Source organism: Erpetoichthys calabaricus, chromosome 3, assembly GCF_900747795.2.
Source record: "Erpetoichthys calabaricus chromosome 3, fErpCal1.3, whole genome shotgun sequence".
Classification (NCBI taxonomy): domain Eukaryota; kingdom Metazoa; phylum Chordata; class Cladistia; order Polypteriformes; family Polypteridae; genus Erpetoichthys; species Erpetoichthys calabaricus.
The window spans coordinates 223,738,336-223,754,142 of NC_041396.2; the positions used below are offsets into that span (position 1 = coordinate 223,738,336).

Genomic DNA, 15,807 nt, shown 5'->3' on the forward strand with positions numbered 1-15,807 from the left:
TGCCTCAAAATAATAAAGAATGAGAAGCAGTCAATATGGGAATGCGCTTGAGAGGGGGAACTCTGGGCAAGAGAGGCTGAGATACATGAGGATACTGAAAAAAGGCATAGAAGGAATGCTAACATTACAGAAGACAAGAGATATCAAATATTTTAAAATTAATTCTATTACAGGTAGAGCAGCTAGCTATTATTATTACTTTTAATCATTATTTTAATGCATTATAATTATTATAATTAATAGACAATAATCCTCATATTAGAACTACAACCTCAATTCCATAAAAGTTGGCACTGGGGTAACAAAAGGCTGGAAAAGTAAGTGGTAGGTGAATTGGCAACAGGTCAGAAACATTATTGGGTATAAAAAGAGTATCTTAGAGAGGCAGAGGTCCACCAATCTGCAACAAACTGAATGGTGGAACAATTTCAGAATAATGTTCCTCAGTGTAAAATTGTGAAGACTTTGAATATCTCATCATCTACATTACATAATATCATTAAAAGATTCTATGAATCTGGAGAAATCTCTGTGTGCAAGGAACAAGGCCAAAAATCAGTATTGGATGCCTGTGATCATCGGGCCCTCAGGTGGCTCTGCATTAAAAACAGGCCTGATACTGTCATGGAAATCACTGCCTGGCCTCAGGAACACTTCCAGAAATCATTGTCTATGAGCACAGTTTGCCGTGCCATCCACAAATTCAGGTTACAGCTCTATCATGCAAAGAAGAAGTCATATATGAACATGATCCAGAAATGCCACCGTCTTTTCTGGGCCAAAGCTCATTTAAAATAGATTGAGGCAAAGTGTAAAATTGTTCTGTGGGCAGATGAATCAAAATTTGAAATTATTTTTGGAAAACATGGATGCTGCATCCTCTGGACTAATAAGGAGAGGGACCTTCCGGCTTGCTATTAGCGCTCATTTCAAAAGCCTGCATCTCTGATACCATGGGGGTACATTAGTGCCTATGGAATTGGCAGCTTGCATATGTGGAAAGTCACCATCAATGCTAAAAGATATATAAAGGTTTTAGAGCAGGCATGTCAAACTCACTACCATTGGTGGGCCACTTCGACTGCCATATGTGCGTCAGCGGGCCGCACTGTAACAAATACTATTATACAAAGTTACTGTAGCTTTCTTTCCAATACTGAAAACTTTAAAAAATGTAACACTTAAAGTTTAAAGAAAAGCAATTTATTTCCATACAATATCTGTACAACAGTGTAGAATTAGAATCTTAGCCTCTTAGCTAGGTCCTTATATTATTATATTATATTCATCACTTATATAGGTGTCTTACAGTGTGAGATCTATTTCTTTTGTCCTGACACTTGGCATCTCTTGTTAGTAACCAGTTCGTTAATATCAGGCTTGAAATCTTGTGCAGCTGCAACTTTTATGAGGGATGAAAGGTGCTCGACGGTAAGTCTTGAGCGATGTGGGGTTTTGGTAGCTTTCATTAACGAAAACAATTGCTCATAAAGGTAAGTGCTTCCGAACATAGACAGTACTCTTGATGCCAACTTACGGATCTGCACATACAAGGGTGGCAGGGTAAGCATACAAGCCTGGCACACCAACTTCGTTGTATTTTGCCTTCAGAATAGAATCTGACTGCAGTTCAATCAATTCCATTTTTATTATTCTCAGGCGCATTCTCAATGTTGTAAGAGTATGGTGACATAAACAGCGCAAAGTCCTGTTCATGTGAACTGAAATTACGAAAACGCTCACTGAATTCATTGCTCAGTAATTCAAGTTGGAAAACAAATCCTCCAAAAATTAAATTTTACTTTACTAAGATTACTTCAAAGTTTATATTGTAAAATAAGCCGATATGCAAAAAGTCCCCTGACCTACACTAATTTTACAAACTCAAAATCACAAAAATGTGTTAATAAACAACTCACCAACTTCTTGCATCCACTTTAGATCTTCAGCTGTAGTCTGCACTAACTGTTCGTTACAATACTAGCACAAAATTACATAAAACTAGAGCAAAAAATGTGAAAATATGCGAGCTATTACTACTCGTGATGGTCAGTTCTGCCCAGTGGCCAGTCTCAGCAGCCCAGCCAGTAGTGTAGCCTGCCAGGGGCGGCTCTAGGCTCGGGGCAGCCCTGGGCAGAGAAAGAATCGGTGGCCCCTTCGCCCACTAATGTCAATATGGTATCTTATGCACGGTGGATGGCCACGTTCGTTGCGGACACTGCATAGTCGCCTCGTGCTCATGACACGCTTCTATATGTGCGTGTCCGTAACTTGAAAACCAAGTGGCGGCCCATGATATTCTCATTACGGCAGAAAGTTATAATACTACATATAGCTTACTGCTTCGACTCGAGCGAAATTAGTAAATACAGCATACTAATTAACAAGAAACACAATGGTTTTCGGCCACATTGCCATCATCTGTGTCGTTATTTTCTCTGTTTTATATTCAGTATATATTGGCGTGGCGGCCCTGTGCAGGTGCACAGTTTGCACATGCGTAAGGCCGCCCCTGCTGCCAGGCTGCTGCAGCCTAGCACTTCAGTTGCGACGTTGCAGCTCATTAACTTTGGACAAAGCTTGTGGCTATACTAGCAGATGACGGTTCCGGTACCATAATGCCATGGGAAAACGCGCTTTTGTCAGAAGGCAAAACTAAGAAAAGTCAATAAGTAACGCCGAAGATGCAGAATGATTCAATCACAAACGATAGTAATCATTTTGTACAAGTTTAGTGCTAACTAGGATCTGTCATGCGGGCCACACAGATTTCTTTTTTTTTAGAGCAATGTATGCTCCATCCTGATGATGTCTCTTTCAGGGAAGGCCTTGCATATTTCAGTAAGACAAAGCTAAACCACATTCTGCATCTATTAAAACAGCATGGCTTCATAGTAGAAGAGTCTGGGTGCTGAACTAGCCTGCTTGCTGTCGAAATTGAAAACATTTGGTGCATTATGAAATAAAAAATACGAGAAAGAAGACGCAGGGCTGTCGAGCAGCTAGATTCGTATATCAGACAAGAAAGGTACAACATTCCTCTCCCAAAAGTCCAGCAACTGGTCTCCTCAGTTCCCAGACATTTACGGACTGTTGGTAAAAGAAGAGGGGATGCTACGCAGTGGTAAACATGGCCCTGCCCCAACTTTTTTTGAGACATGATGCTGCCATTCAAATTCAAAATGACTTTCTTCTTTTCTTAAAATGGTACATTTTCTCAGTTTAAACATTTGATATGTTTTCTGTGTTCTATTGTGAATAAAACATGGATTTATGAGATTTGCAAATCATTGCATTCTGTTTTTATTTACATTTTATGCAGCAACTATTTTGGAATTGGGGTTGTATTTACTCCATTATAGAATTTCCACTGCTTTTTACTTGCTAATAAAATTTTATTTTTAGGTGGCTTTTATTATAAGGAAATCCCTAAAAAATAAATACCTAAATTCAAAGAAGCATCACTCTGTTTAAAATACATGCAATACTTTACAAATGTACATGAAACCATATCAGACCAGACTATATATGCTTCTGCCATTGCTAAGCCTGTAGGTTACATAGTATCAAAGTGACGTTCAATTTAACATATTATTAGGCAGTTATGTTTTGTGTGAATTTTAAAGAAAAGGTGATGCATGATGTCCATCCCAGAGGCATTCCTATATGGATCTGAAATAAAAGGAAAAAGGAAAAATAGATAAATCAATTCTCAACTAAGGAGCAAATAGGCCTCTCAAGCTGAGACAAAGCTTCTTTTTATCCTTTGGCATTATTTGATTGTTAGACAATGTAAAAAAATTACAGTGGTAAAAGACTTGTTTAGGAAATACTGTGCTCTTCATTGATTCAATGCTATATATTTGCTGCTGGGAGACTTTTCATAAAAGCTTTCAGAATGTACAGAGTTATCTGTCAAGAGGAAAAACACAGCAGATTCTTTTATACAATATATTTATTCCCATTTATGAAAATGCTGAGAGCATATAAGAATGGTCATTTATCCTGATGATAAGAAAAATATTATATGTGAAGTACATTTTCCAGCTAATGTTTTGAATTGTTTCTAAGAAAAAATTAAAATGAAGATATTCTAGTAGCTATACTACCTCCTCATACTTATTGTCAAATCTTTTACCGTTTTCAGACCCACTTAATATAACACAGGGTCTTAGGGGACAAGTGGCTTTCCTGGTAGCACTGGAAACAAGGCAGAAGCCAGCCATTTAACAGGGCACCAGTCTGTCACTAGTTCCAGTTTAGAAGAACCTAATATAAATGTCTTTGGGGACATGAGAGTAAAACTGAAAAATTTGTATGGACAAAAAGCGAGCTTGGAGACTGCATGTAGACAATGACCAGGCACAGGATTTAAACCCAATATGCTGGATCCATGAGAGGGCAGTGCTAACAGCTTTGCCACTGTGCTGTTTGCAAATTTGTGCAAATTTTCCCTGCAAGTATAGGTAGTTAACTAAACTATAATATGTATCTAACAGATTTAACTGAAATCTTATCAATATTACATTATATTATTGGGGTGGAGTTGTGGCTCTGAGGCTAGGGATTTGCACAGTTCGAATCCCATAAACACCAAAAGTGACTCTATTTTGTTGGGCCCTTGAGCAAGGCCCTTAACCTGCAATTGCTCCATCCTGGGTATGACGGTAATCTGCATCCAGCCCTGCATGTAGGCCCTTTAAACTGTAGGGAAAAACCTGGGGGTTGGTGGCAGAGTTTGCACTCCAGCCGCCATAAAAAACCTCACACTGTTCCACTCCATCTGAACTAGTGTGGTGCTGAGGTGTCATCCATTGTCATGGCTGCACTCGGGTCCTAATCTGGGATCCTGAGTTGGTTTGTAATGTAGTGGGTATCAGTGCGTGCTCCTAACCTCTCTCTCTCCTCTTATCAATATGTATAATTATGGAAAAACAAAATAAGGTTTTTTCTTTTGTCCTATAATGACCCAAAGGAAAAAAACAAACAAATGTTACATGAAACGTGATTTTATTTATTTTTATTTAAAAAACATAAATTTCTAATGTTTTAAGTGGTACCAGTGCCTATTCTGAAATGGTAAAACAAAGTGTTGCAGATTCTTTTAATTTTTTGACATTTATGAAGTGACAGAGGAAAGTTGTTTATCTTTTATAGCAGATTTAAATTGATTTTACAACTTAGGTCACAGTACAATAAAACCAGCAATGTGCGATAGAGCCAAAAACTCAAGATTTGACTTGTATTACAATAGAATAGTATTACAAACATTAAAAAAGAAAGTAATGACTAAATGAATCATTATGCTATTATTTTGTTCTTACCACAGATATTAAAATCTCAGAATTTTTCCAGCATGGCTAAATCATTTGATCCTGTTGAATTTGACGATACAGATGGATCCAATTTTGGACCTCACTTAAAACTCTTGTGGAATACATTGAGAGATAAAGTTGAAATCTTGTGGTCTCAATATAAGTCACAGAACAGCAGGCTTTCTGTACAGGTAGGAATAAATCATTCATGTTTTGAAATAATAATATATATAATCTTACATGTGTTTTGGCCATTTTCTGAAATGCTTCTTAATGTTTTGTTCAAGTTATACATATTCATTATTTCTTTTTTATTTAGGAATTTTATTTAAAATAATTTTGTTTTCTTCAGCTAATAAATCGTTTACATTAATATAACAAAATGCTAATTTATCTTTAGTTAAATTGAAGGCTGATAAGGATGCTTACATGCTATTGGTAGAAGGAATGTTAATTATACAAGAAATACAAGGAAGGAGACATTCTGGAAAACATCTAGTTACTTAACTTGATGCAACCTTCTCATTGTCTAGACTACGTGTTCCTAACCTATGGAGTGAAATGGCATTTCAGGGGGTGCAACAAAGTGGAATGTTGCGTCACGATTCAACAAAATTGAGTGAGATGCATTGTCCAGCTTTATAATGATGCAGTCAGTGTCTTGCAATATGCTGTCAATTGTACATCATTTATTAAGGTAGTGCTCCTGTTCTAGGATATGAAAAGAATCAAGCATTGCCGTGCAGTTCTTGCCCAGCGGTATACATAGGACAAACATCAAAAAGAATTGCAACTCGCATACAGGAACATCGCAACGCCGATGGAAGGACTCATGATCACAGATCTATACGCATACAAAATCAACAGAACATACGTTTAACTGGGACAAGGTACAAGTAAGATTTAAGGCCAGTACTAAAAGTGCCAGAGAACTGGCTGAATCTTGGCTATCAGACAAAAACACCATGAACAGACATTTGGACATAAACCCAGCATATGCATACTTAAGTAGAACATGTTCATAATAAATAAAATGTTACGACCTGTACCAAACCCCCATCTCCCCACCCCCCTAACGAATTATACCATATATTGCCTTTGATTCTTGTAAGTCTAAGCATTATCCTCTGATGAAGGCTCCTGGTAGGGGCTGAAAGCTCAGGAATAAAAACTACTTTATGATACGTGATTCATTTTTCTCCTTTTGTGGATCTCTAGCTGCTAATATGCAAATATGCATATATATATATGTATATTAATAATTGACTACTTAGTATAATAGTCAGAAAAGCCACTAACAAATTACTTTTTCATGTTGATCAACTTGTACAAGGGAGAAATTACCCCTTGTACAACTTTTTCAGTGTCTTTTCCTTCAATACTGTAGGTTAAATTCATTCATGTGGTAGATTGTATATTTTAAAGTTAAGGAAAATATTGAAGGCTGCTGCCATATAAATGTAATTGTGGCATAAACTGCAATAACTTGGTGATGAATAATCATTGGTAATACAACATTGCAAATAACACATTCATCAAATAATTCTCAGACTAAAAGTAAAAGTCGATTTCTTGTAACCACACGCCCTCAGGCAAAATTTTGGGGTGCCAACCAGGCCAACCTGTTTACTTCTTTTATACAGGATTAAAATAAGCATTCAATGGCACAAAAAACAAAACAGAAATCAATAAAGCTATCGGCAATTATTTCCTAATTAGCTTTGTAATACAGTACTTGTCATTAGAGTTCTTTCCCATAGGAGATGTCGTTTTCCAAGTGTGCCTTCACCTTCCAGGAGTGCTTTCTTTTTATAAGCTCCTGGACTGCAAGGGGTTTGGTTAGTTGCCCTCACTGGGTGGCTTCTCTAGGCTGTGGGTGGAAAAAGGGACAAGGTGGTTAGCAATCGCACCCCCGGTGTCTTTGGGCAGTAGTGCTTGCCTTTGAGGAGTCAGGAAGGTGAACCTCTGATAATAATAATAATAATAATTCATTACATTTATATAGCGCTTTTCTCAGTACTCAAAGGGTACACAGGGAGGAACTGGGAAGCGAACCCACAATCTTCCACAGTCTCCTTACTGCAAAGCAGCAGCACTACCACTGCGCCACTTGTGAGGACGTGCATGCGTGACACAGCACTATGCAGTAAATATTCTGTGCAAAATAAGGATATAGTTTATGAAAAATAAACTTTTAGATGACTCTGTTTAAACATACACCACGAAAAATACTATTTTGGCCCATATAGTTATGAAAAATGAATAAATGAGAGCATGATTAACTTTGTATAACAACTAAGTCTCAGTGATCACAAAGCATCTTGGAATTCTTGTTAATTTCATTTCCTTCCTAGTTTAACAATGTAGAGAGTCTGTTTGAACTTGAAACTTTCCTAAATGTTGCCTTAATATATAATTGCAACCTGTAACATTATAAGGTCTCAAGCATAATCATAACAGGAAAAATTTCTCTAATACCTTACCTCTTTAGGGCAGAGATAGCTTTTTTTTAATTTTTTTGCAGGGGACTCCTTTAAAAAGTAAGGATCACAAAAGAGACAGAGTGAACTATTCTAAAAAGACCAGAATTGTAGGAATCTTTTTTCACAAAAGAATTACATTTGTAGCTGATACAAGGTTGAACTATTAAGGGTAATTTGTAGGGGTGATGGGAATACACTATACATACAAATCTAAATTAATTCTGGCTATTATAGTTACTCCGAATATGGATAATAGAGAATTCATACCTAAGATTCTTGCATTCCAATTTGAATATTCACAAGCTTTTAACACCTGGGGATTTTAAATGCAGAGTAAATCCAGATTTACATAGGTCTTCAGCAACTGTAACTATAACATCTGAAACTGCTACAGTAGATTCATAGTTTATTAAAGATCATAATATTTTTGACCAGTGAATAGTTCTATGTCCAAAATTAAGCGAATATTAATTTTTCATTAGTACATCACAGTTACTCTAGAATGTTTTATTTCTTTTTTATTATTGCTAAAAAATTACTACCCACTATGAAATATTATGTATATAAAATTATTATGATCTCTGACCATTTTTTGGGTTAAATCATTATGTTCCCAATTACAACTCACAATTTGCAATTTAATTTATTAATGCTAACTGATGAGAACTTTATAAAATTCATCTTTACACAGATTGGTATTTTATTAGAGAGCAATGTTTCTCAAGAAATTGTTGCAGGGATTCTCTAGGAAACACCTACAGCAGTTCTAAAATAGCAAATTCTTTTTATATGAAACATATGAGATAAAGTGCAGACTAGAAGGGCATCAGAGCTGATTACTGTCATTTCTATAACAGATTAGGAATATACAAGATTGCCCAATGAAGCATTCCACAAGAAAATGATGCCTGTACAATCAGAATTGAATCTTTTGAGTACAAAATAAACACAGCAACTTATCTTTAAGTCACTATACCTACATTATGAACTTGGAGAAAAGGCTGGTTAGATTTTAGCACAACAATTACATAAAGAGGAATTTGGAAATGCAATTTTAGTGATCAACACAGAAATATCTAACACATTTAAGGAATACTATGCAGTAAGTTGTTATATTCCTCACAGTGTATATAAAGTGAAGTTTAAGCCAAGGAGTTTTTTGATAAAAAACAAATGCCACTGCTTGATGCTCACTGTGGCGAGAATCTTGAGAAACCTGTGAGGCTATCTGAGCTTCTATAAATTCATTGCAAAGTTGAAAAGTTGCAAGCACAAACAGTTACCCAGTGGAATTTTATACCATTATTCTTATTGAAGCTAGACAAAATAAAATTATGTTAAACATCAATCATTGTCTTTCCAAAGGAAAATAAGAAGTTGGTAGAATGAGTGTCTTATAGACCTATTTTACTTTTAAATAATGATGTTAATATCCTGAAGAACGTTTTAGCTATAAGAACAGAGAATTAGCTTCCATCTGTAATATCTCAAGGTCAAACTGGATTTATTAAAGTGTCTGATCTTCTGTTTTGTTTAAAGTAATATATTTTCCTGGAGAATCTGACTTTCCAGAGGTCTTATTATCTTTGGATTCTTTTGATAGAGTTGAATGGAGATATCCGTTTGCTGTACTATGCAGCTTCGGGTCGATCCTTGTATATCTTCATGAATTCATTTGCTTTTTTCTATTCGAGAAACCTCAGTCTGTATAAATATTATTAATTTAGATTATTTCAAATTAGAATGTAGAAACAAACAGGGGTGTCCATTATCATTAATGGTTCATACAGAGCACAGCCTCATCTACATCGGAGGTGAGGCTGTGGAGCAGGTCAGTAGCTTTAGGTTCCTCAGAGTCACCTTCACTGATGACCTTAAATGGTCAAGTCACACTGCGGCAGTGGTCAAGAAAGCCCAACAATGCCTCTACTTCCTCAGGAGACTGAGTGAGGCCCGGATGTACAGTGTCCATTTTAGGACATCCTCCTCCCTCCGAAAAAACTCCATCCTTCCTACTACTTTCGATAAAATATTCCTCCTCCCTGCGAGGAATCCCCAGTCACCCCTCCTCCCTCCTCCCTCCTCTCTCCTCCCTCCTCTCTCCTCCCTCCTCCATCCGCTCTCAGTTCTCCGATGTCCGTTTTCCGCCATCCACCCTCCTATCTCCGTCATCCGCCTTCAGCTCTCCATCAAACCCCACACTCCCCCCCGCCCCCTCATCGACATTTTCGTTAATGAAGTGACGTAATACTTCAGCTCCACCTTCTTCACAAGTTCATTAACCAAATTATTTGTCAATTATATTTCACAGTAAGAATTTACAGCACGACTCAAACGTGGGAACGAAAGTAAATGACGTTAATTGTTGAGTGTCTTTTAATATTGTTTAAGCATACATATTAACACATGTGCAATTAAACGTGTGCATTTACGGTGTGATTTTTCAGGCTTAAAAGCTCGCCTTTTATTAAAAAGGTAAATGCAAACTTTTTTCATTCTGAAGGGCACAAACCACGCAAAAATGTCGGTACACCAGATAAATAAGCGCAACATATTATCAGTTGTATTGTATGCTTACAATACATATAGAAATGTGTTAATCGTTAACTAATAGTATGGGATGGTGTTTTTCAACTCAGCTACAGATGCAGATGGAAACCAGAACTGCTTTGAAAAATATGAATGCCTTAGGACCGATCTGGAATAAGGTAGCACAGCGCCTTGATTTAAACGATTCCATGTCTTGGTGGGTTTGCGTTGCTTGTTGTCAATATCTTTACACCTGTTTTTAAGGCTTATTGACTGAAAGGGGCTTTCGTGAAAAAAGTTAGGGCTTTGCTACAGGATACACCCTCCACAAGTTAAGGAAGTTAAAAATAAAGGTATATATTTCTGTTTTATTTAAACCTTTTAAGTTTGTATGCGGGCGGCATGGTTAATGAACTTGTGAAGAAGGTGGAGCTGAAGTATTACGTCACTTCATTAACGAAAATGTCGATGAGGGGGCGGGGGGAGTGTGGGGTTTGATGGAGAGCTGAAGGCGGATGACGGAGATAGGAGGGTGGATGGCGGAAAACGGACAGCGGAGAACTGAGAGCGGATGGAGGAGGGAGGAGAGAGGAGGGAGGAGGGGTGACTGGGGATTCCTCGCAGGGAGGAGGAATATTTTGTCGAAGGTAGTAGGAAGGATGGAGTTTTTTCGGAGGGAGGAGGATGTCCTAAAATGGACACTGTACGGATGTCCCCAACAACCCTGTGCAGATTCTACAGGTGTACTGTGGAATCCATCCTGACAAGATGCTTCACATCCTGGTACAGCAACCTCTCAGTTCAGGACTGCAGATCTCTGCAGCATGTGGTGAATATAGCACAGCAGATCACGGGCACACAGCTCCCCGTGATCCATAACATCTACACTACACGCTGTCTCAGGAAAGTGAACCATATCAGGTGGAACCCCAGCCACCCTGCACTGCCACTTTTCACCCTCTTCCCATCTGGGAAGTGATTAAAGTCCATTTGGACACACACCTACAGGATCAGGAACAGTTTCTACCCAACTGCAATCAGACTCATGACCAATCAGTAACCTTGTGTCACCTCCACTACTACCTGCACATATAGTTCTGCCACTGTCTCTATTTATTCCTAGGATTCCGGTTTTATTTATTTACTTATTTATATTCATTTATTTATTGTTTTTCTTTGGTCCATGTTCACTGTCTGCAGGGGCACATGCAAGCAAGCATTTCATTGTACATGGTACTTGTACTTGTACACATAACAATAAAGAATTGAATTGAATAAAAGGCATATTAAGCAAATGGCGTGAACAAAAATGTTTCTTTATACCAAACATGTTGTGGTTTATATCTCACACCTATACTTTTTTTTGACATTAATATTACATTTACTATTAGAATTTCAAAATGAATACTGTAATGATTGCAGAATATGTATAATTCTTAATAAGTTATGCTTTCTAAAATTAAGGCCAAGGCCAAAGGTAAACCATCCATCCCTAACAATTGCATGCTACCACAATTAAAGAAAAACAATAGTAAAAGTCAGTAGAAATAGGTTTATATAATTTCTATCCAACTATATACAGTACATAGATATATATATATTGTAGCCGTAGGGGGCGCTAGAGCTCCCTTGAACCCTCAGGTACAACGCCAGCCACGAGGTAAAAGTATAATTATTATTTATTACTCTCTCTATAACCACAATACTAATCCTCCTCTCCCAGACACTTCCCCACCCTTCCTCCCAGCTCAGCTCAGTGTCTGGGCTTTCCCTGAGTCCTTTTATACCCCCTGAGCCGGAGGTGTTCCTGCCCAACAGTCCACAAGTCCTTATTACTTCCGGGTCAGGGAAAAAGTCCTTTTCTTCAACCTGGAAGTACGTCATTTCTCCTGTTCATGTGACCAGGATGTACTTCCAGGTTATAGGGCATGTAAGAGTCCAACACCCTCCCTACAGCGACTCCCGGTGGTCCCCAAGGTATCCAGCAGGGTTGTGCATAGAAACTACAAAGTCCATGAGGCCCTGCTGGAATTCGGGGTACATCCATGCTGTCGGGAGAGCTCCTCCTGGCGGCCTGGGGGTGAGGGCCGGAAACTATCGCCTGCCATCCATCACAATATATAATAATGTACAGACATGAAACTAAACTCTAGAAACACTTGATAATCAAGACATATAGCACAGACCTATTAATTACCATAACTTGTACTGTACATCATTTAAAATAATGAACAAAATAAGAATGAACAATCTTTAAAATAGGGTACCAGGTTCCTAGCAATATCTTTCCATGTAGACCCCACTGACCTTCTGAATTGGTCTTCAATCTTTGAAATCACATTGAACATCCTTCCCATCATCAAGGGCCACTTTAGTATAAAAAACTCCTTTTAAAATTGGCCAATAAACAAGTTTTTTTCTGCACAGGAACACCTCTTTGGTCTGACTTGTATATTGTTTAAAGAGACATAAACAATTCTATAGGCAGTTAGACTAACACATACCCTTAAGTCAGTTATTCACTTGGTTACTGTTCACCACAAGCTTTTAGACCTGCTATATATATATATTATTTGGTTACCTTGTGATTTTAAATGCTCAGAGCATTCAGTCTCTTTAGTACACTAATAAAGTTAATCATAATCTCTCTTTATTTTACAGTACAACTTGATATTTACTATTTTAATTGATTTCCTGCATTGTTTGGTGGAAGAAAACATTCTGTAATTGCAATTCCATTCCAAGGTTTGGTTCTTATGGGTCATTGCTACCCTTCTTGTTCTTAAAATTAAGAAGCATTTTTTATCATTTCTGAATATTGGCTTTTCAGAATTCTTTTTCCTTGTTCCTCATATTTGCTATCCATTTTAACATTGGTTTAACCACAGGTGTCACAATTTTAGTTCACAGTAATTAGCAGCCCATGTACAAACCCATGAAAAAACTCAACTTTACTGCTGCACTTCATGTGGAGAGGAGTATTCTCCTCTTGCCTGCCTTCAGTGTCTAATGTCCATCCATGATGAATAGTTTGCTATTTGATTTTCTTAGTCACCACTGGTGCCTAAGACATCTACTTTCAGCATTTCTCACACCACATCTGAGGAGTTGCTGACTACATTTTGTAGAATATACTTTGGTCTTTCCCAAACAATAATATAAAAATTAATAAATTTATCTGGCAAATAATACCTTTATCTGGCAGAACTTTCATTCTTAAAACTGTTCAGGTTGTGTTTTAGAAAAAGTGTTCTTATGTAAATTGCCTCCTAGTCCATTTCTGAATTAAATTTCTATTATTTTACAAAACACAGACAATTTATAATATATGAATCACATTTGCAACTTTCCAGCCAACTAACACTTTTCCCATTTTAAGTGATGACTGGTATTTATTTTCTAAAACTGTTATTTATTATTGGTACCAAAATCTCATCAGGCCCTAGGGCTTTGTTCATTTTTAACCCACCTGGTGCCTAAGGCAAGTTAACATTTATGTTTTAAATTTTAACATGCACAGCATTTATTTCTTATCATGTAAAAATCTCAGTGAAATTATTTTATTTAATTTACCGTTTTAATTTCATTCAGTTACTGTTCCTTTTGTGTCTTTGATGCTTTATAAATTGTTCTTACTGAAATAATTTTTTAACTATTGATCTTAGCTTCTATTACAATTTTTCCAAACTTCTCTATTTTAAACGTTTCTGATTTTTTTTTTTTTCAAAATGTTTGCTGCTTGGTGCCAGCAAATATTATGACAATATTATAACCACCTCAGTATGCTGTAGAGCACTGTTTCCCAACCTCGGTCCTGGGGACCCACTGTGGCTGCAGGTTTTTGTTTCAACAAGATTCCTAATCAGTGACAACACCTGATAGCACTGATCTCATTTAATTAGCTGGCTTTTTTTTTCTTTTATTCTACATTCAGAAAAGCACAGCAGCATGACTTTTTACATTTATAAGACATTTAGAAATATTTCTGCTTTTGCTATAGATTTAAATGCTTAACTCCCTTTTGTTGATTTCATTTTATTTTGCCGTTTCTCTGTGCAGTTTTTCCCCTTCGTTGTATCTTATTAATAACAATTAAAAATGAGCAGAGCAGACATGCTGGCAAACAGCACTGAATAATCAAAGGCTGCAACTACTTTAGCATCAGACCCACTAATTAGTAAATAATGGATTAATTAAACAATTAGAACACCTAGAAAAGTAGAATGAAAATATTGTTAAAAAGAAAAAAATACATTATTCCCATATAACTGCTTGGTACATTTTAATATATATATATATATATATATATATATATATATATATATATATATATATATATATATATATATATATATATAGCCTTGTGCCCTGTGTTGGCTGGGATTAGCTCCAGCAGACCCCCGTGACCCTGTGTTCAGATTCAGCGGGTTGGAAAATGGATGGATGGATATATATATATATATACAGTATATATATATATATATATATATATATTATATATATATATATATATATATATATATATATATATATATATATATATATATATATATATATATTTACCAAACTTAGTTTGCTAATTTCTATGTTGTTCCCAAAGCACAGTTCACTTAATTAGCCCAGGAGTCCAATTAAAAACAGAAGCTGGTTGGAACAAAAACCTTCAGCCACAGTGTGCCCCCAGGACCGAGGTTGGGAAACACTGCTGTAGAGCATTACTTAAATGTTTAATGTACTTGATTTTTTTTGACACATCCAAAAAGCTTACATGCTTTTCCGAAGTAAAGATTGATGACAAATTAGTAATAAATTAGGTACTTTTTTCACATGCACCTATATTTAGGCTTAAAATTTATATTCCTCCATCTCCTTCATTCTCATCATGCAACATCAAAGGAATAATGTGCTATGTGTTAAAATGTAAGTGTTTAAATGGAAAACATATCTGTACAATAATATGTGGACAGGACATTCAGTGTTTCACTAAGTTTCACTATGCGTTGCAGCCAGTCTGTTTTTCTGGACCATAAACATCAAACATGGGGGTCATTCCCATATGAAGTAGCAGCAAATCAGACTAAATGTAACATTAAAAAGGCTGAAAGAAACACAACTATACATTTTTATACCCTTCAGGTGTATCATAATTTTTCAGTTTGAAAGCTGTAGGTTCAACCACATTTATGGAGATAAAAGTAATATAAATTAAATCCATTACACAAACAACAAGGTACATCACATTTTGTACAATCCTTTAGCAAGAAAATAGTGCACTTCCAAAAAGGATAGTAAACTTCATTAAAATAAAGTAAAAAATAAACAAAAACTCAGTTTATACTATAATATTTTGTATATGGATATATAAATGACCTCATCATAATAGGTAGTTAACTATTTTAGCTGTCTTGTTAGTTAAAAGAGAGAGAAGCAACAAAGAAAAATCAGTGCGCACAGTTTAACATCAGTGGCCATCTATTTAA

General features: G+C 36.4%; 1 protein-coding gene across 1 annotated transcript in view; it reads left to right on the plus strand.

Annotated features, from left to right (window-relative positions):
* Nucleotides 1–15,807, plus strand: part of LOC114649428 (PC3-like endoprotease variant B) — a 534,722-nt gene that overhangs the window by 506,135 nt on the left and 12,780 nt on the right. Inside the window, exon 13 of the mRNA XM_051924671.1 lies at nucleotides 5,330–5,506. Coding sequence (XP_051780631.1) covers nucleotides 5,330–5,506 — 177 coding nt within the window. The remainder of the gene's footprint in view (nucleotides 1–5,329; nucleotides 5,507–15,807) is intronic.